General features: G+C 44.9%; 1 protein-coding gene across 17 annotated transcripts in view; it reads left to right on the top strand.

Moving 5' to 3' along the window:
- Trim9 (tripartite motif containing 9) overlaps nt 1-26,928 on the top strand; it is a 98,402-nt gene that overhangs the window by 23,634 nt on the left and 47,840 nt on the right. For all 17 annotated transcript variants that reach the window (XM_060387611.1, XM_060387609.1, XM_060387601.1 and 14 more), the window contains exon 2: nt 26,225-26,320. In XM_060387611.1, coding sequence (XP_060243594.1) covers nt 26,225-26,320 — 96 coding nt within the window. The remainder of the gene's footprint in view (nt 1-26,224; nt 26,321-26,928) is intronic.

The following is a 26,928-nucleotide window of genomic DNA, read 5'->3' as shown; positions in this document are numbered from 1 at the left end:
GGCAAACTTGAGGCTTATCGGCTCCCACAATGGCTGTTTCTGTAGAAACTAATTCCGAAGCCACGTAGTAACCATAGTAACATGAGAGCAAGCTGCAGGAGTGTTTAGGAGAAAGGAAAAAATCTTTCCTTTCCCTGTGCTCTGATTCTCTACCCTGTTCCTTTCCTCCCAGAGGGAAGAGCCGGTTTCCCAGGACACAGGAGCAGGGGTGGGAGTGGGGGGGATTGGAGGGAGGCTGTGCTGCTATCAGTTCTTCCCTCACAGACACAGTACATAGCAAGGAAACTCTTCACAGGTTTTGCAGCCTCTGAGGGAAAATGCAGATCATATGAACACTTTTCCTTTTGCTCGTCTCAATAAATGTAAAATCAGCAGCATTGTTTACATTCTATAAAATATCATAACAAATCCCTTCCATGATCTTCGGGGCATATGTCACTTTGAACTAGTGTGATAAGTGTCTACTGAAGAAGGTTACGTCATTACTTTCCTGTAACACTCAGCCGAGTGTCCTGTTAAAGCCATCTTTGGGGGTCTAGCATCTTCAGTCTGTCTCTGTCACCTTCAGGGTCCAGGATGGCTTACAGTGAAATCTGCCTTCTTAGCTCCACATTAGGTGAAGGGGAACAGGACATGCCCCTCAGGTGGCATGTGCCACTTTTGTCTCTAATCACTTTGGTCAGAAGTTAGTCCCAGGGCCACACCCAGCTGAAGAGAGGCTAAGAAATGCAGTCTTCATGCTGGGTAAAGAGATCTGTTATAGACCTGGTTTTTCGTTTGGCTTCCTCTGGCAGAAGCATCTCTGCTGGGAAGACAGACTTCCCCGCGTGGGTGTGAAGGTCAAAGCGCCTGGAACCTGGTTCAAGGGCACGAGATAGAAAGTGCTAACAGTGTGTGGGCTGTGCTTGAGCCTTGCTCTGAGCTACCACAGCACCAGAAGCCTTGTGGTAGGAGGTGACAGGGACTAGCCCACCATCCAGGACTCCCCAGCCACTCTTCTCAGCTCTCCGCTTCCCCCCAGCATCTTTCGTGGTGACTTGCTGGGCCGTCACTTCTTGCTGTCATCTGTCTAGAGGCTCACCCTCTGTCACTAGTTGTGAGTTTAAAAACTGAATCATCTCGGTTGTTGGGACTTGATTTAAAACTATGGTAAAATTGGCTTGGGCTTTGGGCCCAGAGGTCTGTTTTTGAGTAAGCGATCTTTGGTTCATCTTCGTGGATGAATGTGTGTGTCCACTTCTCTCTGCAAATATTTTTCACTTTTAGCTCTAGCCTTTTATACGTATGGTTTCTTGTCAAAATGTTTAGAGCGTATGGATTTTATAAGTGTGGCTGAAGTTTTAGTCAACAGTCCACATTACTAGGAGAAATGTAAATAAATTCAGATTAAAATACCTTTTTTAAAAAAATCTTACAATAAAAATGGAACACATCAACCTGATTTTCATGCCTTCTGAAGTGTCTTCATGCACAGGACTATTTCCACCTCTGTTTCTCACCGTTTGAATGGGTCACAAGTTAACAGTTGGCAATCAAATTTCCAAAATTTAAGAAAAAAACCTAAAACACGACAGATCAATATTTTAACGTCAGTGTAGTCTATTTCAGTGGGTAGAATGTCCCACGACAAGAGATTAAAAAAATCCAGATTCTAAGAATACTAATTATGGTGACTGCTAGGAAACAAGTCCTGTCTTCCCTAGGAAGTGATATGAGCAGCTCAAGGAACTCTGTGAACTGCTCCGGATTGTTCTAGAAGATAAACACATCTCAATTCTGTTTAAAAAAAAAAAAGAGCAGCACTGGTATAACGAGATGAGCAGCAGCGGCGGAATAATTCTGTAGCTGTCGGCCACTTAGTCGTTTGTATCTCGGTGAAAGCAGGGGCAGCGTTTTGCATCAGGGGCTTCGGAATCTCGTGGCGATGCCTGTAAGAACCGGGAGGCCTAGCGCTGTACAGCGTCAACGATCGCGCAGCCAGCACTGCTGAGCCCTATGCTTCCCACCCAAAGAGCTTTAGTAACGACTGCTCCAGAAAAGAAGGCGCCAAAGTAATTTTGTTAATGCACGAGAGACGGCTTCATTTACTCGCTCTTCCATTTGACAGGAGGAAGCTGGGCCAAGGCAGGGTGGATCTTACCGTGTGTGAGACATGGCCTCAAATCTCGATTTCGCTTAATGACTATCTGCTTCCTCAGCAAGGCTTTTGGTTTGAAGAAATATAAGAGAAGGCTGCAGCAGATTGCATTAAGCTGGACAGGGCAGCAGTGACTAAGGAAACAAAGAAATGAAGGGGGTGGGGCAGGAAGCTGATGGAAAAAGCAAGACTGACTGAAGACGGGATGCAGTTAAGAGACTGAAACCCTGAGACTGGAAAGCAGGAATATGCATAAGAAGAGGGAAGTCAAGGCTTTCTTATTTCATCTGCTAAGTGTGGATGCAAGTGCCTGGGTCGGTTACTTCATTTTCTGAGTGGGCAGCCCTTGCCAGAAAGCTAGCCGCACCTGTGAAATGGCATTTCCAAACTGCTGGAAAATGCTTGACCTCGTGTGGCGAATGTCAAACTTTATAGGTGAGAGTATGAGAGGGATTATTTCAGGTTAAATTCCCTTATTTTGTTTTGTTTTCAGACACTCAGCATTGGATTTTGTGCCTTTGAGAATAGCAGATTTGAATAGAATCAATGGCTAATGTACTGGGACCCAAGGTTAAGACAAGAATCTAATTTTTTTTTCTAATTTGAAAAGCAAATAAATATCACTATTTTTCATTCCCTGATAGCTTAGTCCCTGATTACAAATTAATTTCCGCTCTACCTGGAGAGGTGGGCTTGAAAAAAAACTCTTCTAGAATATTCTATTTTTAATCTGAATAAAAAATGATTAATCCATGGGCATAATTGTGTTCTCTGGTAAAGGTTCGCTCTTCCACAGTTGTAATAAAGTGAACTGGACACCCTGAGAGGTAAGTGGAGTGTTGGGTCATAGGTTAGTGTCAAAACATGCCCATCTTATTTTATAGACCTTATGGGAAGCCGTCCTTTACCGAGTGCATTGTAATGCTTTTCATGATTGTTTAAAATACTTAGTGAATAATAATTGTGTAAAGCTCATGAATTTAAGTATCAAATGAAATATAAGTATCGTCGCCTCAAATTTGTATGCATGGGTTCCAGGGTTACCTTGTCTTGGTTTCCTTGTCTCTGCCTCAGCTCCCCCAGTCCCACCCTCCTTCCCTCTTCCCCTCATCCCCTTCCCCTAGTCCACTGAAAGGGGGAGTTCTCCACCATTGCCATCTGCCCATAGCTTGTCAAGTCTCATCAGGACTGCCTGGATCCTCTTCCTCCGAGGACTGGCAAAGCTGCATCACCAGGGGTGAGTGATCAAAGAGCAGTCAACTGAGTTCATGATAGAGGCGGCCCCTGATGCCCTCACTCAGAGATCCACATGGAGACTGAGCTGCCAATCGGCCACATCTGAGCAGGGGGTCTAGGTCCTCTCTATGCATGGTCTTCTATTGGTTTATCAGTCTCTACAGGACCCCCTGGGATCAGATCTTTTCGTTTTGTTGGTCTCCTTGTGGGACTCCTATCCCCTCCATACCCCTCCAATCCCACTCCTCTCTTCCTCCATAAGACTTAATTTTACCTGCAACTTTCATTCCTCTTTGACTTATAACCTAACATATTCATGGCTCCAGGGATTTGGATACGGGCATGTTTGGGACACCATTATTCTACCTCCTACAGGTTTTCCCCTATTGTATAATCTCACCAATCAAAATGCGTAGGACAGGGGCTGGAGAGATGGTTCAGTGGTTAAAGGCAGGTGTGACTCCTGCAGAGGACCAGAATTGGTTTCCCAGCACCTATCAGGTGTCTCACAACTGCCTGCCTCTCCAACCAGGAGACCTGACATTCTTTTCTGAACTTCAAAGCACCCGCACTCAAGTGCGTAACCCAAACATACACATACACATACACAATTAAAAGTAATAAAATAAATCTTTAAAATGACATGCTTTACAGTAAACGTGCGAAGATGCTGCTTCATGATTTATTGGCAATGTTCTTATCAGAACATAAAGTAATATTGACTCCCACAACTCAGGGCTCCTAAATTCCATGAGATAGTAACTTCAAAGTAATAAGTCACATGAGCATACATAAGGATTGATCCAATTCTCTTCTTCAAATCATAAATCACTCTCTTAAGGTGTAAGAATTATTTCCACAGAAAAATAAGTTCATTCTGTGCTCAGTTCCTGGACTTCAATTACCAAACTTTAAAGCAGTCAGTTTTTAACTCTTCAGATGGACACTCAGTTTTCTCTGGTGATGTTAGCTCATTAAAGTGATGATGTACATTTGAATAGACTTTTAAGGCAATAGGCTCCTTGTAAACTCTGGTTTGTAATATTTCTTTTTAGGGTATGTGTGTATGTGTGTGTGTTTGGGGAGTGGCTTGTTTTTACGGGTCATATGTCTGCATATGTGGGGTTCAAAGGGAAACCTGGGGAATTATTTCTCAAGAACTGGATGCTGAGGAATCAGACTCAGAGCCCCATTCTTGCACAAGCACTTGACTGACTGAGTTACTTCCTGAACCCTTTTTTACATTTTATAGCCAATCTTTACCTTTTGATAATAATGTCTCATCTATAGGAATACCTGTATGGGCAATTTCCCATTGAACTTGCATGTCTGAGAGATTCTTAGGCAGTGCTGAATGGACTTTTCTGCATTTGAAAGGCAGCATCCCCAAAGGTCAGTGTGTACTGCACAGTTTCCCTGTTCTTCAGAGACCTAACCCCCACCCCAAAGACTCTAAAGGAAACAGCTGTGTGTCATTGAGTGGCATGTAGCCAACCATAGACTATCTGTGACGGTTGTCTCATAAGATACTATCACTTATAAGTGGATATTAGACATATACTATAGGACAATCATACTAAAATCTGTACACCTAAGGAAGCTAATCAAGAAGGAGGACCCTGGGTAAGATGTTCAGTCTTCATTCAGAAAAGCAAACGGGCTATAGCAGTTGTTTTCTCCTTCCTTCTCAAAATTAAATCTATAGGGATTAAAGATAAATTTCACGTTGCCAATAGCAACAGTAACCAGAAATAACTCCAAGGGCTGGAAATGTTGATCATCAAATTTAATTCTCAGGAGAAGAGAAATTCTAGCAGGCACTCAGTAGAAATGGAAAAGGTTTTTGAACACATGTTATTAACTCCAAAAGTTAGCTCCTAATCATAGGCACAGACCTTGGATCACGCCACTATCAAAAGCTTCTAGTGTTATGGAGTCAGTTCATTTGCTTTACAATGACCATAGGTAAACATCTCTCTCTCTTTTAAACCATACTGGGGATTTTGAAAAAAAAAATGTTGAGAGAATTAATTGGACACCAGACTATATAGGAGTTTCATTGGCATTCAGTAGCTGGATCATTGCAACTATTATATCAGAGACCTTAAATGTGGACGGCTTTGCCTATTCCATCTTTTTCTTTAGCAAGTCCATATTTATAGCTCATTAACAATGGTGGCTAGGAAAACTAAGCTATTTGTATTATGTTCCTCTGCTAATTACGCCCACTCTAGTGAGTTATGTAAATGCACGTCTTCTAGGGGGCGTTGTATAAAAATCCTCCCACCCTCAATGTGCGTGGAGGCATTCCAGGTAAGGCCTGTTTTCTCTTATCCAACCCAGCCTGATTCCGCTGCATAACTAGTCTCCACGGCCACAGTTCTGGCTCAGAACAACACAGGTCCCTTGATATCAGGGGAGAAAAAAAGGGGTCCCCAAGTCCAGTGGAGTCTTTCTCGTCTTCGGTGAACATCATGGAATCAACAGTCACCGAAGCCACCCGTACCAGTGGCTTCCAGGTCCATCATCTTAAAAACTTGAAGAATGAATTTTATGAAAAGAGAGGGTGAGTTTTTAGAAAGGAGTTTTATTATAGGAAAGAACTTAAGAGAATGGAAACAAGCTGAGCTCCCATGTAAACAAAGCCACGCCCAAGAAAGGGCTGCAGGGGAAGGGCTCTTCCTAGCATTAATAAGGCTTCGCTGGCTTGCAGCATGGTGGACCTGAGCTGGCCTGTTCAGTTGCCTCACCCACAAGGTATATCCAGCTTCTCCATCCCTTGTGTGGACCAGAGTTTCTAATGCACCCTTGTATGTATCTTTCAGGAGAGAGATTTGTAACCAAACTTAGAAGACATGTAAGGTCATTTCTGTCACATCTCTTAGATTGGAACAGATTCAAAATTCCGGAACACATACCCCTCCTGAAGGTGGATCACCCTGTTGGAAATATTCCTCTCCCTCTTGGAAAAGGATTAATACCTGGGTGTGAGCATCTTCAGAAAATACCATACTCTGTTGGCTAGGTTTTCTGCAGTCAGATCCTTGTAATTCTGTTTAACTGTTAACTCATGTCATACCAGTCTCCAGAAGAAGACTTTTACCCATAATCTCTTCCAAACATACTCTCTTTTTTATTATGAACAATAATTGAAATGTCTGTATTGATACTATACAATCATACCCCATATTTGATTTTAATAAAATCAAGTATGAACAGTCAATGGGGATTGCTCTTTTTAAGGGTGTTTCCAAGGTGCTTCAAGCATTATCGTAGCGCTGGAATAAACACATGGGGAGACCAGAGAGGCAGGACCACACTGAGCCAGGAGCCCACTGCTTAAAAGCCCTCACTCGGCTGAAGTCACTGTGAGCCCTGAAGCGATCTTCTCAGACTGGAGAAGCAAATATTTTTGAAACGTCTATCGTGCTGTTTATGCAAGCTATGTTCTTGGAAGTGATATGCTGAGATGGGATGAGAATTAATCTGTAGGTTCTGGATGCAGAGTCGTCTGCTTTCAAATTTCTCAACCACTCAGCCTAAACTCAAAAATCATCAAGGCTTTCTGAAACAGTGGTGTGCCAACATGATGTTAACATATCAAAGGTATTCCAGTGGGCTGGTGGCTCTCTTCCTAGACTGTCAGGGCGAACATGCTCCTGTCTGTGAGACCTGTGAGGTGAGCCTCCCCAGGGCTGGCCTTTGCACTCAGCACAGTCTGACCTTCATGGACGTGCAATGTTCAAAAGGCAGAGACTGCTCAAAACTGCAATGGTTTCCCCTTAAGCTGCTAGAAAATCATTTAACCACAAAGCCCTCTGTTCTGTAAAACACTTGGTGAGCGTAATTTGGTACGGCTGAGTTTTCAATGTCTGAACTTTAACAAGGGTGAGTAAAATTTAGGAAATGGCATTTTGGAGCAAGATGTCAAATCAGAGAGGAAAATAATGCCTGTGGTATTTGGATGGGAGTGTATAACATACAGATACAAGGTTTGTAGTGTATTTTTCAATTGGAATAAAGTTAATGCAGAAACACAATTCTCACCTCAGTGGGAATAAGAGGCAGTTTATTTTGGAGCCAAATATGAGTAACCACAGCCCAGGAACACAGACTTAGGTTACCCCCAATTTCAATGTTCCAGCATGAAAAGAGTTTCACGGAGCTTTCATGGAAATAGACCTAGAACAAAACAGTCAAGACATTTTAAAAACACATCGGTAGAAACATTAGAGAGGCAGATACAGCCAGGCAGATAAGGCCCCAGATGCAATCTGATAGCATTCTTTGCCCTTTGATTGCAGTAGGATAGGATTTTCTAAGTTATACCCTCCAACAGATTTTATCTTTATATCAGGAGGTTATGCCTGACTCAGAAGTGGGAAAGGAATGGCTCTTTAGAGGAGTTAAAGGCAGCCCAGGAAAAAGTATAATTAAGGCCATGGAACTGCAACATTCCAAACTGTCCACAGTCACTGGAATTTTAATCCATCAGCCTTTGTAAGCAAAGCTTGTTTTCAAGAATTCTCATTGTGCGTGTGCGTGTGTGTGTGTGTGTGTGTGTGTGGTGTGTATGTATGTATATGTCTTGTATGTCAATTTTCATTCAAGTCATGTATTGTCATGTATGTATATATGTGTGCATGTATGTATCCAAAATAAATTATTCTTTCATTGTGAATGATATTGAAAATTATACTAAAAGCCATATACCTCCCAGTTGAAAGTTTTGCCAATATTTGTATGTTTTCCCTTGTTAAAACAAAGATAAAAATATAAACTGATCTGAGTTTCCCCCTTGGCATTGGTATGTACCTCTCTTGTGGTATTTCCTTACCAGATACAGATGGCTACACACATGCCTTTCCTAAATGAGGCCTCATAGCTCTTGAGTCAAACCCCATCCCGTTTCTCTTGTCCCTTCAAGGTCAGACCTCTCAACCTTGCTGGCACTGGGTGCGTCGTGAACACGGAAGCAGAGGAAGTCGGGTAGCTTTCTGTAGTACCATTGGTGGGGCAGTGTTCACAGCATCCACAGAATGGTTTTCCAAGCCGTATCCATTCCTCTGTGTCAGCCGCTGCACAGCACACCCGTCTTCATCCCCAGAGCCCTGCTGAGAAAGAGAATGGGCAAAGGCATGCCGCAGCAGCAGAGGCAGAAGAAGGTGCTGTTGGAGGGGTGAGCACCTCTTACCTGGGACAAGCCAGGACAGCAGCTCAGTGAAAAGAGACAGGGGAGGGGACTCTAGGAAGAGGCTGAGTGTGTACAGGCCCAGAGCCTCGAGGCCACCAGCCCCTTCCGGGTGAATATGGCCCACAGGCAGGACTTGAGCAATGGCACCACGCCCATCCCTGCCATCAAACGGTATCTGGGATCACGTATTGGCCCACGCCTTTTGGGCAATCTCTCTCTTCCTATGTCTACCCTAGTAAACCATCTACTGTTGCTGTCTTCAAACTTCCCCACACCATGCTGGGTGCTCAGTGTGCTCTACAGTGCTACTGCAAACCCTGCACGAACGCTGGGCTGGTTCATCTCTAGGACTCCATGCCGTGGGCATTCCCATTAGCCCAGCTGGAAGGAACCAAGACACCAAGGTTTCCCATGCCCAGAGCTACTCATATTACATAGGAGAGCCAGGGTTCAACTCCAGGCAGCCTATACCGACACACTTCTTCCTCAACCCTGAAAGTAATTGTTATTGATGGCCTCCCGGGTCCTCTGTAAAACACTGAAAAGTTCTATTGCAAAACAGAAGACCAAGACTATCGATGCTCTAGTCTTTTCACTTTTGAAGAGGTGTTTTTTTTCTCTCTCTCTCTCTCTCTCTGCGTGTGTGTGTGCACATGTACACATGGGAGAGATGCAGGCATGTCACGTCACAGAATGTCTACTGTGGTCAGAGGGCAACTTGCATCTCTCTATCAGGTGGGTCCTGGGGACCAAACTCAGCTCACCAGGTCCCTTTACCCACTGAGCAATCTTGCCAGCCTGCTCTCATTTTAAATGGAGGTGATATTCCTTTTGAATTCAGATGCAGTTGTATGAAATAATACACTAAAGTCCTTGATAAATTTCTCAGTGCTCTTACACACTCATATGCATGTACCACACACACACATAAATTCCCTTTGCCATTTTAAAGGCAGTAACCCATCGGAAAAGCACTCAGCTAGCTAAATCTGTTTTCCTTCTTCCACACGGACGTTGTGCCAGATTCATTACCATCTTCGTGAAACCAACTGACAGTTGGTTTGGTGGTGTTTATTTCATGTGAACTCACAATGGTTTCCAGGAACTGCAGTTTTCATTCTAAGCGAGCAGAGCTCTATTTGCAGCAAAAGCTTCAAGGCTTCGTGATCTCACCGGTTCATATGGAAAGTGGAGCCTCCCACTTGTCCAATTGAGTTTAGGCTTTTGTTTGTTTGTTTGTTTGTTTGTTTGTTTCTGAGCCTGTTACATTCACCAGGGAGACATCCAGATTTTTGTAATCACTTTACAGAGATGATTCACTTAACAAAAAAAAAAAAAAAGTCACTAGTTTAGTAGGTTTTAGAATAGTCACTGCATTGGCAAATACCACAGCCATCTAAATGAGGAGCTTTACAACCACCCTGGAGAAAACCCTGGTGTTCACGCACAGCCGTTTCTGTGGAAACGCTCTCCCCTGTGACTGACCACTCATGTACTTGTTTTTTCCTGGACATTTGATTTGCTCAGAACCATGGAGCATGCAACCTTCTGCATCTTGCTTCCTCTGCTCAGCACGCTTCCTCACATCCGTGCAGCTGTCTACATGGGCACCTCCTTTCTCCTGATGTAGTGCATTCCGCTGTACTGATCCATTCATCACTTAGAGGACATTTGGATTGCTTTAGCTACTGTAAAATCTTAATGGATTGCTAAGTCATCTCGTAACTCTATCTCCCCGGGGTAAACCACCAGTCAGTCTTCTGTAGCTGCTGCACTGTTACACATTCACTGGTAAGACCTAAGCATCCTGTCTGTCTCCTTTACTGTCTCCTAGTGGCTGTAAAGTGAGCTTTGTGTTCTAATTATTTATATGCACGGTGAATTTGCTTATCCTAGAATTAGATGGCTTCCATGCCCCTTTAAAAAGTACATATTTTTTTATTTTCTTGAGGATTTCATACACATATACATGATGGTTTTTTTTTCTTTTTTTTCTTTTTTGTTTGTTTTTGAGACAGGGTTTCTCTGTGTAGCCTTGACTGTCCTGGACTCACTTTGTAGACCAGGCTGGCCTCAAACTCACCTGCCTCTACCTCCCCATGTGCCAGGATTACCGGCATGTACCACCATGCCCAACTTCTATATTTTTTTAAGGGACCCATCATATCTGATCTGTGCTACCCACATACCCTTTGGTGTGAGGCCACCTACTGGAGCATTCCACACCGTCTTAACCTTCTGTGTTGGGTAGGGTTCTGTCAAAGAACTGAAGCCAGTAAAAGAAAGATCTACTAAATGGCAGGATGAAAGAACGGAGGGGGAGAAAGAGGGGTGGGAATAGATGAACTGACAAGGGTTTACTTTATGCCACCTCAGGAGGAACTCTTGACAGTGATCTTGTGAGCTTGCAGGCCACAGGGTGGGTGGGTGGGCAAGCAGGAAAAATGGGTGTGGCGTGGAGGAGAGTGAGCGAAAGCTGACACACGCAAGCACCAGCTGGGGCCTCCGAGGACAGGCTAAACCCCATCTCACTTCTAGCACTTCAGTGAGATGATAAAAATGTCTTGCAGACTCTGGGGTCTCCTTCATGGTACCAACACATTCCCGTGCAAGCGTGTGCAAACACGCACTCACATGCACCTGCCTAATGTTTTTCCCCCAGCCAGTTTCATATGACACTCCTGTGTTAGCCATCTCCCTTTCCCTCTGGCTCTTCAGCCTCAGACCTCAAGGGAGAATGAATAAGAGAAGACTGTCTGTAGAGACTGATTGCAACTGCAGTACTTCGGAGAGGTTGGAATGCTCCAGGTCCAGAGTCTGCCTTAACCTGGGCGAGTTTCAGCACCCTCCCACCGGCCTTTCCTTGCCCACCTCTGTGTCAGAACTAACATCCTGTCACTAATTCATAAAGACCTTCTGGGATGTATTAACTCAGCAGAGCCACTGGCTTCACCAGCCCCAAAGCTAAAAATGTCATCAGACTGTATCTTGGGCCTACAGAAGAGCTTCCCACAGCTCGCTGTAATCGCCTCTCTGATGTCCTCACCAATGTATTCTAAACTCGCCTCGATTTATGACTTTCTCTGTTCTGCAGAACTATAAAACCTCGTGAAACTACTTCCACGTGACATGGAACTTGGGGCAACCTAAATCTGTGTCCCTGGGCCATAGTCACTCAGAATGGCTACAGAACAAACTATCTGTTGTTCCCTTTAAGGTGAACGCTATGGTTTTGTTGGTGGTAGTTTGGTTTGTCTTTGTCTGTTTGTTTTGCATTAACACTACCTAGCTTTTCTGGGCTGCAAACTGGCCAGGACTGGAACTCAGAATTGATCTTCTGTGGTCACTAAACACCACAGTGCTACCTCAGGGTCCCATGCCTGGTTCTTTGTCTGCCTCATTCACTCTTCTCTATTTCTCCTGCATCCCCATTTTCCTCCTTTTGGCCTCTTTCAACTCAAAATAAAATATATTCTACACTTTTTAGATCCTGCCTTTTCCCCTTCCCCTCCATTCCTTATACTTAACTCCATTCAATTGGCCACTTACTTCTCTCACCACTGTGCCCAGACACCTGAGCAAGAAACAGTTTGAAGGGGGAAGGGTTCATTCTGCCTTATAATAAGGAGATCATGGCAGCTGCCAGCTGCAGGAACAGGAAGCAGCTGGTCACATAGCTTCATCAGAGAACTGAAGTGGGGCCAGACTTCAAGGTGGGCACCGGGAACCTACTTCTTCTCACAAGAATCTCTGCCCTTTAAAGGCTCCACATCCTTCCCAAACAGTGCCAGCAACCAGGACGCAAGCATTCAAATACCTAAGATGCGAGGGACATTTCATATTTAAGTGACCACAACAACCAAGAAGACACTTGTCAAAAAGAAAAAGAAAAAAGAAAAACAAACAAACCCAATGTACTCCGATGAAAACATTCAGATGAAGAAGAACAATAGCAGATGCAACCATTTCTTGTAGGACCAGGCCGCCAATGGTTTCAGAAGGGTATCCCTGCCCCAAAGAGGAAGATGCTCAGAGGAAATAAAAAAGACTTCATCCTACAAGACCAAGTCAGGCTTGCCTTTTAGCCAGTAGTGACATTAAAGTGACTTCAAGGGCTCCTTTTCTCACCAACAGTGTTCAACTCTTGGAAGTTCTTTGAACTACAGAGTCTCATTTGACAAGCAGAATGAAAGATTTAAAAAGGGAAGTCTTTGGTTTAGATAAAAATTTCATGTGAATTTCCTTGAAAGGATAATGGAATTCTGGTGGAGGAGTAGAGATGGCCCCAAGGGATGGGCTAAGAGGACAAGGGCATGATGCCATGTGGAGAGGGCAGAACTTATCACTCATGGAAGCCATTGTGTTCTGCTAGGGAGGGACAGCACAGGTGAGGTAACTGCTCACAGAAGCGTTTAAAGCCATTCTTTTAGTATATGTGCCATCATTCAACTCTTTGTCATTTAAACACTTATTACCATTCTAGACTTCAATTAAAAATATGAGGTGTTTTGATACATTTTTTAAAGTAATGTAATAAAATAATGGGGGTTGCTAACAGGAAGAAATGGAGGTAAATACACAGTAGTAACTCATAACCTTTGACACCCTTAACTGAGCAGCAGAAAATTAGAAATTCTTGCCTCCTAGTCGCCTTCAGAACAGCTCTGGAAAGCACTGGAAACCTCGTCTTTTCGAGGAAATAAGAGGAAAGGCAGGCGGTGGGTAACATGTCCTTAGAGCAAACCTTCTCTCCATCTTAGATTGAACCATCACTGCAGTTCTAGGGAGGGTCAGGCGCTCATTCGCATCCTAGAAGGGAGGAAGCAGAGCTGCCACCTACCCAACATATCCGGCATATTTCCGTGTGCTGTCAGCAGTAGGTTCAACCATCACCTCACCTCACCTGCCCCTGCTTGGGCACCCTGCTGCAGGCTCTTCTTTGGAAATCATCACACGGTTATTTAGTCACTTACAACATCAGCCAGGTCCCGCGGCAAGATGCATTTCCATGGGAGCCAAACCTTAGATTCTACCTCACTGAGAGAAAACTGATGTCATGGAAACCATTCCTATTTTCACTAGGATGGAGCTGCAGTTCACTTGCAGGGAAACGGGTTGATAAAGATATTGAACAGAAGGGAGAAAAAGTCAGACACCGTTAAATCCATTTTCCTGGGTAATATTGATGGCCCATTAGTGCCATTGTAGAAAGAAATCAGCCTGTAAATACTGGATCCTAGCAAAGCTATCAATCCTAGTAAGGCAAAACCCAACTCTAATGTAGACAGTAGCTAAGATACCCAGAGTTTGTCAGCTGTTAGAATAAGATCGTGTTTTAATTTGTCTGTGAAATGGTGGTAGGAGGGAGAATTGTGTTAAGAACGATTGACTTTCTTCCTATTTGAGCTTCTTAAATTTAAGTTTAGGATTGTCAGAGAAGAAGTTTGTGCATTTTGCCATTGATGGGAAAGGAACAAATGTCTTCGACTCATGGTCAAAGGCAGGAATGAACCACATGTGTCTACACACTCCCCTTACAAACTAGTGGCATCTTGACTAGGCCAGGAGGGACTCTTTTGTGTCACAGGCCTTATGGTGATTCTACTCTGAAGAGTAGAATACTTACTTCTAAGAGTGGGTGAAGGTATGTACATGTGACATTCCTCACTCTGGAGTCTAGACTCTTCTGATCCCCTGAAGAATTGCCTCCACCATAGTCACTTTTCTCACGGGTGTGATAAAACATCTGACAACTACAGCTTTTAAGGAAGGAAGGAGACACAATCCAGATGGTAGGGAACACTTGAGGCTCATGGTAGAGAACACCTGGAGCAGATGATAGGGGACACCTGGAGCAGATGGTAGAGAGCACCTGGAGCAGATGGTAGGGAGCACCTGGAGCAGATGGTAGGGAGCACCTGGAGCAGATGGTAGGGGACACCTGGAGCAGATGGTAGGGAGCACCTGGAGCAGATGGTAGGGAGCACCTGGAGCAGATGATAGGGAGCACCTGGAGCAGATGGTAGGGAGCACCTGGAGCAGATGTTAGGGAACAGATAGTAGGGAACACCTGGAGCAGATGGTAGGAAAAACAGGGAGACAGGAGGTCAGTGGACACACTGTATCCACTGTCAGGAAGCAAAGAAAGATGAATGTGGCACTCACCTTGTCCCCCTTTCTGTCAACTGTGGATCTTAGCCTATTACGGCACCACTCCTATTTACAGTAGCTCTTCCTACCTCAGCTTAATCTGGATACTTTCTCATAGACATATCCAGAGATTTGTATCCATGGTGACCCTGACTCTCACCAAGTCGACAGTTAAGATCAAGGATCACAACCACATTTCCAATTAGGCATAAGTAAAATCGTGTGTTTGTGGGAGAGACTCAGCCTCACAGAAACAACATTTGCTATGTGACTAGGTTTGGAATGTTTCTGGGTCCCAGCAGCAGAAGGAGAGCTAACAACTTGGTGTGGGGAAGTGTACCCAGAAATTGGAGCATCAGCTTGGTTTTTGGGTGAGGCCTCCTAAGGATCGGGATGCCTCTCCTATAACACATCACTAAAGACTGGAAATCAGAGGGAAAAGATGGGAAACTTAAATAGAGTTCAACTAGAAGAGTGACCTTATAGGGCCAAAATGGGCACACCAGGAGATAGCAAAGAGCCTGGTGCTTCAGCCTGTCCACTGAGACTTTTATTGGTGTAGAGATGAAAACTGAGACTGCTCAAGATGATTTCTATCTATGCCAAATGGGCCAACCAGGGAAGAAACAATTAACCACATTCCATTTCTGTCAGTTTTAACTTTTCAGTCACTTACAGGATGTTCTGTGTGGCCCCAAGTTCAGGATGCGTATTTGAGTCACCATGTGGTTGCTGGGTATTGAACTCAGGACCTTTGGAAGAACAGCCAGTGTTCTTAACCTCTGAGCCATCTCTCCAGCCCAGGATGCGTATTTGAGGCAGGAGATAGCCAACTAAATTTACTACTGAGAGTTCACTTTTCGCTTTGAACCAGGGAGGTGAAGCTGGTTGTATTTGCTGTCATCGATGTGCCCTCTAGCTTTGTGGCTAGTCTGGGGTCCCCAGATGCTTTTCGGATTAGTTTTAACTTACCAGGGGCAGACAGCTTGAGGAAACACAAGCGTTTGAAAGCTGTAGGTTGTCTCGTTGAGAAAACTCCCCCTTTGCCCATTCCCTAACTCTTTGCTGACCCCAATGAAAGATCCGATGAAAGATCGAAGGCAGCAATATCCTCTGGGAGGAAGACTTCTGCCCTACTTTTCTTTCTGTTGTTGTGATAAAATACTGACCAGAGCCAGCTTGGGGAGGAAAGGGTCTGTTTGGCTTACACTCCCAGGTCACCATCCATCCTGAGAGAAGTCAGGGCAGGGTGTCCAGACGCAGAAAACATGGGGGAATGCTCTGGTGGGTTGCTTTTGGACTCATGCTCAGCCAGCATTCTTGTACAACTCAGGCCCACCTGCCTTGGGATGGTAGCACCCACAGCATGCTGACCCCTCCCTCATTAATCATCAATCCAGACAGTTCCTCACAGACATGGCCAGAGGCCAATGTGTTCTGAGCTATCCCCTAAATTGAGAATCCTTCAAATAACTCTGGACAGCTGACTCCTGACTAGGACTGCTCCACATACCCAGTTCTGAAGAGATGAGTGAATCTCTCTAAGAGGCTTGAAGGTTTTGTTTAATATCTACTAAAACTCAGAAATCAGAAGGGAAAAACTGAAGCTTCCTGAGTGACCCAACTAGTCAGTTCAGTGACATTTCTGAAGTATGTGTCATGTGCCCATAACACATGTGTCCATCTGTAAGAGGAGAACCTATTCTTGGGTGCCTACTGAATGTTCACTGGAACTGATCATAAACATGCATCCATCCACAAAATAATGAGTTTCTGTGGACCAGATCTTTGACCATGATCCACTAAAACAAGAACACCATGACTTCAGTTCCTCTCCAACAGACACTGCCTCTTCCAAGTCTGTGCTCAGCCTTTTCTAGTTTATTGAGACGTCGTTTCTCGGCGTTAGCCTGGCTGTCCCGGAACTCAGTCTGTATAATAGGCTGGCCTCCCACTCAGAGATCCGCCTGCCTCTGCCTTCTGAGTGTTGGGATTAAAGGGCTTCAGCCCCACCACCCTGCTCACAAAGCCAGTCTTAAGAGTGGTAACAGTGGGGGAGCAGGTTGGAGAGCTTGTTTAACAAATGTTTAGGCAGCTCTCTGTGTGCCAGGACTCCTTTCAAATGCTCTCTCTGCAAATACCACCAGTGAGACGTCCCCTTAGCCAAGGAAAAGATTAGGAAGACTTCCCACAAAGCTTATTTCTTTTCCCATTTGAATATTAAATATCGCACCAGCAATGTTTAAGTGTAAGTTTGAAAACTGAGATTCCATTTTCTAATGTTTTTATAAGATTTATTTTATGTGTGTTTGTTGGGGAGGCTGAATGTCTATGTATGTGTGGCAGGAGCCTACAGAGGCTGGAAGAGAGTGTTGGACCCCTGGAACTTGAGTTACAGGTGGTTGTGAACCACATGAGTGCTACAAACTGAACATAGGTCCTCTGCAAGAAGAGCCAGTGCTCTTAATTTTAGAGCATCTTTACAGCCCCAAGACTGATTGTTTGGTTGGTTGAGTGATTGATTGATCTTTCTTTCCTCCGTTTATTTATTTTACCTATCAGACTGCACATGCAAAGGTGCTACTGGTACTGTCTGAAAGGATCACTCTTACCACCTTCTGTGGGAATGAAAATGGTAATTCCTTGAGGGGAATTTTGGCAACTTGATTTTCAAAACTCTCTAAATATGAGTGGTTGTTGATCAGACCTGTCCACCTCTAGAAGTAGGAATAATTTACAATGTATTCAAACAGTAGCAACATGAATTTCATTTCAGCTCTTTGTAACAATGTGAAAGCAATCTAAATTGTGAAATAAGAAACTACTTATGGAAATTCTGCTGATGTGTAGAGTGATTATTATTACACTGTAGCTTTGAAGTTACTAGCATTGACTCTGGACCCAGACTGCCTGCCCTGGGCGTCCTGCTAGGCTTAACAGTATTATGAGTTCAGAACCCTTAACCTTTCTGTTTGATGTTGTCTCAAAAACCAAATGAGACAATATATTTAAAACATTACAGACAGTACTGGCATTTAGTCACTATTGTGTAAGTATTTTGTAGCTATTGAAAAACTAGAAAGATATTTGTATTACACTAAATCAAAAGGGAGGTTTTGAGACAGTATTTGATAACCTGCACGACCCCAGTTTTGATGGCATTCACTATTTAGGGACATGTTCATCTGCATATAAAACATATACAAGGTTTCAAAGGTAAATATCAAGATGTTTTCCAAAGTTATTTCTTCTATCTTTGATTAAACTGAGAGGTTGTGCTTCCAAATTCATTAGTTAGTTTTCCTGAAATGAATTCTGCTTTTGAAATAAGAAAAGAAAATCAGTTTCTTAAATAAAAACTCTTGTATTCACCAGCTAGCTAGCTAGCTCCCTCTCTGGAAACTCAAGTGGCTGATGAGTGGGTTTCCCTGTTTTAACACTTAACCCTGAGACTGGAAGGAAGCAGGGAAAGCCTTCCTATGTAAAAAGTACATTTCCATCCCAGTGGTTTCTAATAGCAAGCTTTTAATTAGTCAACACAAGTCCTCATTGTCTAACGGGGAGTTTTCATCTCGAGAGCCGAGGCATTATCATTCCAAGCCTGTTTGCTCATCTCAGAACTGTTCCCCACGGTGTCAGACAACATGACGATGTTCAGCTCAGGAACAGTGTGTGAGGTGTGACAACGAGGCAGCGAGGGTGGCCAGGGAACCCAGAGGAAATCCAAGTCGGCTGGGGACAGCTTTCCACAGGAGAAGGCAGCATGTGTGGAAAGGTGGTGACCCTCTCTCCAGAGCAATAAAATCCAGCATTTGCATACCTCTTAGCCCAAGAGGGACACATTTTTGAGCCCACGCTGTGCACTCTTGCTAACTGCCCGGCAGCACACATATCCGGGTTACACTATCAGAAGACTCTGCCCAGCTCTGGGAGGAGTGCTGCTGTCACAGCCTGCACCCGGACACTCTTAGTTTCCTGCCTTCTGTCACAGCAGACCCTGTGTGAAGTTACTTATTGCCCCCAGCATGCCAGGCCAGGAGCCAAGGAAACTGGCCAATCAATTTTACCTAAGAAACTATAAACTCTGAGCAAAGTGGCAGCTTCTTTTTATTCTTTCCCAAGCCCAGAAGTGACTCATTTTTATCTTAATGAAGAAAAAAGCCTCTCTCATATAGAAATAGGTCTCTAGTTTTAGAGCCTGAAGAGTATATCCAGAGTACAATTTTTTTTATCAGAATTGGCTGTGTCTTGCTGGAAAAGTGGGCACCTTATTTATTTATTTATCTATTTATTTAATCATCATCATCATCAGTTTTCTGATACAGGGTTTCTCTGTATAGCCCTGGCTGTTTTGGAACTCACTCTATAGACCAGGCTGGACTCGAACTCAGAGATCCACCTGCCTCTGCCTCCCAAGAGCTGGGATCAAAGCTGTGTACCACCACTGCCCAGGTATTTTATTTACTTATAATACTTTTTGCTTTTGCTGAGAGGTAGAGAAGCTATAGCTCTGTGCCTGATTTTTAGACTATCCTAATAAATATAATTTTTATTTATAATTACTTTTTTTTCAGTGCTTATATCCAAACCCAAGGCTTTGCTTATGCTAGGCAGGCACACCATGCCTGAACTATATGCCCAGCTCATGATTTGGGGAAACAGGGTGTTCCTTTGTAACTCAGGTTGGTTGTGAACTTGCTACATGGGCCAAGCTGGCTTCTATATTGTACTAATTCTACCTACCAGGGGCTGCAATAGCTGTGCTCCATGCCCTCGCCTATGTCTGATTTCCTTGTTCTGTGTGTGTGTGTGTGTGTGTGTGTATGTGTGTGTATGTGTGTCTAGATGTCTGTCTGTGGATGTTTGTGTGTATGTGTGTGCCTGAGTGTGTGTGTGTGTGTGTGTGTGTGTGTGTGTGTGTTCGTGAGTGTGTGTGTGTGCTATTGTGGTATTTAGGATTGAACTTAGGGCATCATGTATGCTAGGCTAGTCAAGCATTCTACCACTGAACTGTAAGACCTGCCTCTTTTCACTTACCCTTTTGAGAAAGGGTCTCACTAATTTGCTCAGGTTCTCCCTGTTTACTCTAAATTCCAGACTGGCCTTGAACCTGTGGCGTTAGGACTAACAGGCTTATGCTAGCTTTTTTTTTCCTGGCACAAGTTGCCATCTGCCATGGTCTTATTTTATACACATTGGTTAGGCTAATACATAATAAAAAGAAAAGTGAATTGCTTTCTGCATTGGTCTTGATTCAGGCACAGACATCACAGTGCCTTAATTTCTTCCTCATTTTGTGTGGCAGGCAGCCTAAGGTCCTGTCCCACACATTCTCCTCATTCTGAAGCTCTCAGCCAGCCTCTGGGAAAAGACCAGTGCTGTGCTAAGCTGGCGTACTCCAGCTCACAACTCAAAAACGTCTCTGACCAGCTCCAGCGGTGTCACCTTGTAAAGTCAACTCTTTATCATATAAAAACCGTCAAAAGCTACAAATAAGGATAATTTTTGAGAGCCGATTTAGCCATACAACACTGATTTGAATGTTGACAAGCAAAAGAGCCGAGGGAAGTCCCCTCACCAAGATCAACAGTGGGGCAGGGCTCTGCAGGCGGTACTGCAGGTCATGTGACCAAAGACCCACCACACACCTCAGTGCTTGAAGAATTGTGCTTGACTGAAACCCAGATAGGGGCACGTGGTGCAAGTGCCCATTGGTTCCTGGATGTACGTTTCATTTTATCCTTAGAAAAGGAACATGATGTTGTGAATGCTCTGATGTGCCCAGCGTTGCTAGAAGCACTTCCCTTGCCTGCCTGGCTGCCTTCCTGATCTTACTGTTTCAATAAACATACTGTTACTGTCCTCGTGTTGATGATGAAGAGTCTGAGGCTGAGATTGGATTCCCTACACCGACGCCGAGAATTGCTTAGGTGTGCAGTTCGTTGGCACTCTTGCTTGGCATCTCCATCTGCAAGGAGGTGGAGAAGCCAGGTTTGAGCAGAGCTCGGAGTTGACCTCTAATGACCCCAGGCAATCTTTAAGAATTCTACAGGAAGGGTAGCCCTTTGGCATCGGTACACCTGCGGATGGAGGCACAGCCTATATCACAGCAGCTCCGGTTCCTATGGCAACGGGAGCACCGCCTTCTGCAATCGGTGAGCATCCAGTGCTCCCAGCAGCTCTGAGGACACACAAAACACCAGGAGAGCAAACACTGGGCAGAGCACCTCAGTGTACATGGTAGAAATGTGACTGTGACCACACAATTAACATTGGCACACTCGGATATGAATTGTTGAAGGAAGGGAAGAAAATGGAGCTGTGCGTTCACCAGCTTTTGCTGTATGCTTATGTATGCAAGTTGAGGGATAAAGATAGGAGGATATGTGTAAGGGTGTATCAGGTTAAAAGCCTTCCATCTGCCTACCCCACGCACAAGTCAGGTTCGTAATTAGCACGCTGCGCTTTGTGGGATGTGTGAGAAAAGTGTAAAGTATGAGGGTTTGATGGGAAGCTGGCATCCATCTGTAGGGATGCCCTCTCACACATGCCTCAGGTGCCTTCCAAAGGGGAAGCTCATCAGCCAAGGACTGCAGGATCTTCCTGGGTCACACCAGGGTTAGCAACTGCCAACAGGAAGCAAAGCTAGAAGCTAGTTAAGGATGTGATAGGTTCTTAGTGGGCAACAGAGAAAACAGCCCAGCAAGAACTAAACCCTACTTCCATTTGTACCAAGGTGACTGAGGGATGGTGTTAAAGGGAGAAGCTGGGAGCAGAGAGGGGTGAACAGGAACTCAGTAGAGTCAAGGTAAGGAAAAAAAACTGTAAAAAGTAGGAAGGAGACAGCTAATCTATACAAAACCCATCCAGGTTTGCTCACGGACAGTTAGTCAGCCCTGGCCCCCACCCTGCCACAAAGACTGATAGATGAGGATCTGTCTGCAGGTGTTGGATAACGTATTTTGTGACCTTGGGTTTTATCGAGCAAGTGCTTTTGGTGGTGGAGGGGTTCATCATATGGATACAACACAACTGTGTTGACCTGAGTCCTACAAACCAAGGCTGAGGCCTAACAGAAAAGGAGGTTCCAAGGAGCCTTGCCGAAGCTGGGCAAGAAGACAGTCTTTGTCACAACCAAGTTAGCAATGAAGATGGGTGTGACAGTTAGTGATGATCGTGAGCTGGACATGACCTGTAGTCATCTAGCAGAACAGCCCAGAGGGTAACCTTGACAGGTTCATCATAGTGAAAAGACACAACCTAAAAGCTGTCTGCACAGTTTCCCTGGGGTGGGTCCCAGGCCGAGTGAGAGGGGGAAATGAGCTGGCAAGATGGCTTAATGGGTAAAGGGGTTTGCTCCATAAGCCCAGCAACCTGAGTTCAATCCCTAGAACCCACAGAAAGGCAGAGGGAGAGAACGGACTGCACAAAGCTGTTCTCCAAGCTCCATATGTGCCATGGTGGCACATGTGCCTAAACGTGCAAACATAACGCGTGCACACCACCACCACCACCAACAACAACAACAACAACAACACCAACAACAACAACAACCAGAGATACTTTTTTAATTTAAAGAGAAAGCAAAGTGAGCAGATGGATTCGTTGCTCTCTACATCCTTACTGTGATGCAGTGTGCCCAGCTGCCTTGAACTCCCTACCACAATGGACTGTGCCTTCAAACTGAAAGACAAAAAACAAACAAACAAACAAACATTCTCCTTTAAGAAGTCACGGGCGGTAGGTTTTTGTTTCTTTGTTTTTTCATCACAGCAACGGGAAATGTAACTGAGACGCTGGGAAAAGTGTGTGTGATATACAATCCCTGGATCTACCCACAGCTCAGGATCAGATTCACAATAGGTGTGGTAAAATTTGTTTACTGTATCTCCAGCCACAGCCCCTCTGTGACAGCAGCTTCCCCAAAGCCAGGAGCCTCCCCCCACCTATGGGCTATCTTACAACTGCACACATTTCAAACTCACACACAAACATCTCAGAGGACCAGGGGAAGGCGAGCAAGAAAGGAGGGGTGGGTTTTGTTTTGTTTTGTTGTGTTTCTTTCTCTGGTTCAGGCTCAAACAATGTGTCTCCTCCAGGGAAGCCTTGGTTGTTCCAAGCATGTCCTGAGCCCAGAAATCCATCAGGGTATCAGTAGCTGCCTCATTGTAACACTATCCTTCACTTTCAGAAACCATCGCAAATTAGAAAACAAATATCCCAGATAGCCAAGAGCCTCATCTTAGGCATTATAGAACTAAACCTTTTTCTTCTCAGGACTACACACAGCTGAGGATGCCAAGAAAGAACCCACACCTGGGATTTGCACCTCCGGTGTACCGGCAGGAAGTTCGCAGGTCTGCAGCTCTGCGGTCCTGAATACAGAACACCTCTGCCAGCACAGGCTTGAATACAGATGTTTTCAAAAGAAAAAAAAATCAATAAATAATAACATTTAATCAGATTTGACTTATAAACATGCTCAGAAAGTTATCCTATGAAAACAACACATATAAGTCCTCACAGTATGATACTTTCTGCTGGTAAATAGCCACCCAGGGTTTTTCTCTGTCTGCTGCCAAGTTCTGCAGGCAGACAAAGCTTGAGAAAGGTTTATAGATCTCTGTCTTAGAGCATAGCTGTTTCTCAAATACTGAACGGTTGTTAGCCAGGCAGAGGGCACGCAGCCTCTGATGCAGACACAAAGAGACGGAATCTAAAGAAGAATTGATTTGGGGGGCTCACTTTTAAAACATGGGGGGAGGGTATTTGTACATGTTTGTGTTGGGTGGGGTGTGCACACATAAACATATAGAGGCCAGCTGTGATGCTGGCCGGCTTCCTCAATCGCTTCCCGTCTTATTTTATTTATTTATTTATTTACTTATTTATTTATTTTTGAGGTTGGTGCTTTCATCGAACCTCCAGCTCATCAATTCAGCTAGACTAGCTTGCCAGCAAGCCCCAGGAGTCCTCCCATCCCTGGCTCCCTTGCAGTGGGATTACAGACATGTGTCGCCAAGCCTGGCTTTTTCTGTAGGTCTTGAGTAGTACCTTTGCTCACTGAGCTGTGCCCAGACCCCTGCCATAGCCTTCTCTATAATATGGAACAGTATGCAGTCAACAAACCTTTATGACTTAATGTAATAACATATATTATGCAAATATGGTAAATTTTGAAGTTGGAATGTAAATCAGGTAGCTTAATGTGTGTATCATTGGGATAGGTGACCATCTAACCAAAGGTTCTCCCAGCATCCCTCACTCCCTACCTGAACTTTCCAGCCCAGGGGCTGGGCTTCCTCTGCTTGGAGGTCTTCAGTATTGGTTCTCTCCTCTCTCTCTCTCTCTCTCTCTCTCTCTCTCTCTCTCTCTCTCTCTCTCCATGCACTTTCTCTCTCTGTGCCCCCTCCTTTTCTGTCTCTCTCTCTGTACCCTGTTCCTGGGACTTGTGAATCTGCCCAAGAGCTGCCCACAATAAACCTGCCTTTATACTTTGATTTGGCTTGAATTGGCTCATTGGCTCATTTTGTCGGCAAAGAATACCTATCATATAAAGACAGACGAGATTGATTCCTGCTCCCAAAGCTCCAAGAGCATTTACTAAGGAGAGGGAAAAAAATTCTTTGTAGGTCAGCCAACATTCACTCATTTGGAAAGGTGAAGAAACGGGAGTTCTAAGGAAAACAGTGAAAACCAAGCATTCCCTTAAAACTGGTCTTGCATTTTATTCGTATGCTTTCTACGGAGAACCCCTTTTTCTTCTTCTATTTCCTGAGATCCTGGAAACAGTTCCTAAGAGGAAATTTATTCCCACACGATGGTACTACCAAGACACGGTACGAAAGAGATGAATGGCCCCTTGCAAAGAGAGCCTCACTGTGCTCTTTCTCTTGGTTGCGCTGGCAATGCCCTCTGAGTGTTGAAATACACAGCAAAGGACGCGTGAACAAAGATGTTTTCCAGCAGCTCTTAGTGAGGAACCTGTCCTTTGAATCCCTCTTCATCGGGTATTTACGTGCACAGAAATGACGAAAGTAAACATGAGTTAAAGCCACCCAACATGTATGAAGTATGTACCTGCGCTTACAGGGTCCTGGCCATTAAATACAGTATATCGGGCGATGCCCATCCCATCCAAGAGTAAGCAGAATTCTCGCTTTATGCAGGAGGCAAAACTATGTATCAATGCTTAAACAGCCGGTAGTTGGCAGCGTCTATGAAATGGAATGGTTCCCTTAAGAACAGGCCTGTATTCATAGGAGCCCAGCGACACAGTATTACTTCAGTGCTCATTTTACCCACTGGATTTCACGTAGAGGTGGTTTTCTTAGGGTCACTTAGTAAAGAGTGGGGCCAGAATTTAACCCCTTCAAATCCCGCTTTTTCTACCCCCCTATATTGCTTCCACCCAGCATTCGGCCTGCATATTTTAAAGAAAATGCAGTGCCCCATTTCATATTTAATAAGACAAATATAACAGAAAAAAAAAAAAGTCACGGGACCAAAAGATACCATCTTGAGGTTTTTGTCTTTTTACTGAAAGAATAAGGAAGGCACTGTGCTGGTTGAAGAGAAGAATGGGTTTTGGGCTTTCAAGAGGAGAGATGAGGAAGGCCTGCTGTTGCCTGAGGTACAGAAGGGTCTCAGATACTGACTCAGAATCCCGTGTCCTTACCCCTCCATATCTACTGCACTGACCTATTCTTCAGAAGACACTGATCTGCGTCAAACACAGAAGCCAAAGAGGAGATGCTACAGGGCCACACTGCTCCCACGTCAGCTTTCCTAGACCCTCCTTTCCCCTAATAGGCCTTCCCCTGTGTCTCGCTGATCAGCAGCTTGGGTGTTGGCCACCTCAGCAGAGGCCAAGGCTGGAAAGCAGTGCTTGCCAGGTAGTTTGGTGGTGGAAGAGTTACGAAGCGGGTAGGCCTTGGCCTTGGTGAGGAGGCCCATGTGGGGCGGACTAGAGCATATGTGCTTGGGAGAAGGAAGAGGGCCTTGGTAGGGTGGAATACCTTCCTGGCCTTCATCTCTACGGTTAACATTTTCTGTGGCCGCAGAGCGTCACAGCAGAGCCCAACCCTTCCTTCCTTCCTCCTGCACTTGAGCAGCTTCATTATTTCGGCCCCACCACAGACCAATGAACTGTCAATAGCTCAATTGACTCACAAGCTTTTCTTTTACCCACAACAGATGAAATAAATGATTCATTAACTAAAGAGGTGAGTGTTCTCTAGGAAGTGAGGCCTTTACTCCCGTGGCCAGGAACACTTACCGCTTCAGAGAAGAAAAAAAGAAAAAAATTGCTCAGGAGCAAAAGGGAAGGACTGCTTGCCTGCCTACCAGAGCCCTACCCCCTCCCCATGTCACCTCAAAGGCCCAATCCCAGACAAGAGGACTCAGGGCAAGCTAATGGCTCCTGGGTTTGGGGGCCTGTGGCTTTGAAGTAAGCCCCACGTGGCCCTGTGTGATGGCAGCTCTGACTCTCCCCCTTCTCCCCACAGAGCCAGCTCTCCCAGGCACTGAACGGATTGTCAGACAGGGCCAAAGAAGCCAAGGAGTTCCTGGTGCAACTCCGCAGCATGGTGCAACAGATCCAGGTACAGCGGTGGGAAGGGTGCGGGGAGCTGGCGCCCGAGAGAGGAGGGGCCCTCTGACACAGTATCCCTCTTTGTTTCTGCTCCGTCTCCTCTGCACTGGCAGACACACACAGAGGCCGGCCTCACGCGTGCCCCTTCTTGAGGAGGCTCTTTGGTCCACAAGCCAGTGTTGTCTGCCTCAGGTGCTTCCGACCATCCGCTCTGAGACCCCCGAGTTGCTACTGCAATGTGCTTAGACGGACGAGGCCTGTTTCTTTGCAAAGATTGTTCCTGAGTTTCTAAAACCCTATAGGTCTCCAAACCCCATTTTACATAACATTTAACTAATCATCTCTGGTCTTCTTCCCTCTCTCACCCTCCCTTCTCCCCATCCCGTCTTAAGGCTTCTTTCTTCTCTTCTGAAACACTGGTTGTTTTCTAGCTTTGGTCCCCTTGGTGACTATACTTTCAGATCGCTTTATGTTGACACAGTGACCAGCCAGCACTTGAGAACACATACATTTCCGAAGGGGAGAAACCATAAAACGCATGAGACACTAAACTCATGACCCTTCTGCACTGTTTACCATTCTTACATGTCTTGAGGTTTGCCTCACAGAAGTCTGCCC

This window comes from Meriones unguiculatus, chromosome 7 (assembly GCF_030254825.1).
Source record: "Meriones unguiculatus strain TT.TT164.6M chromosome 7, Bangor_MerUng_6.1, whole genome shotgun sequence".
NCBI lineage: Eukaryota > Metazoa > Chordata > Mammalia > Rodentia > Muridae > Meriones > Meriones unguiculatus.
The sequence above is the reverse complement of the archived record's forward strand: the minus strand, read 5'-3'. Positions and strand labels throughout refer to the sequence as shown.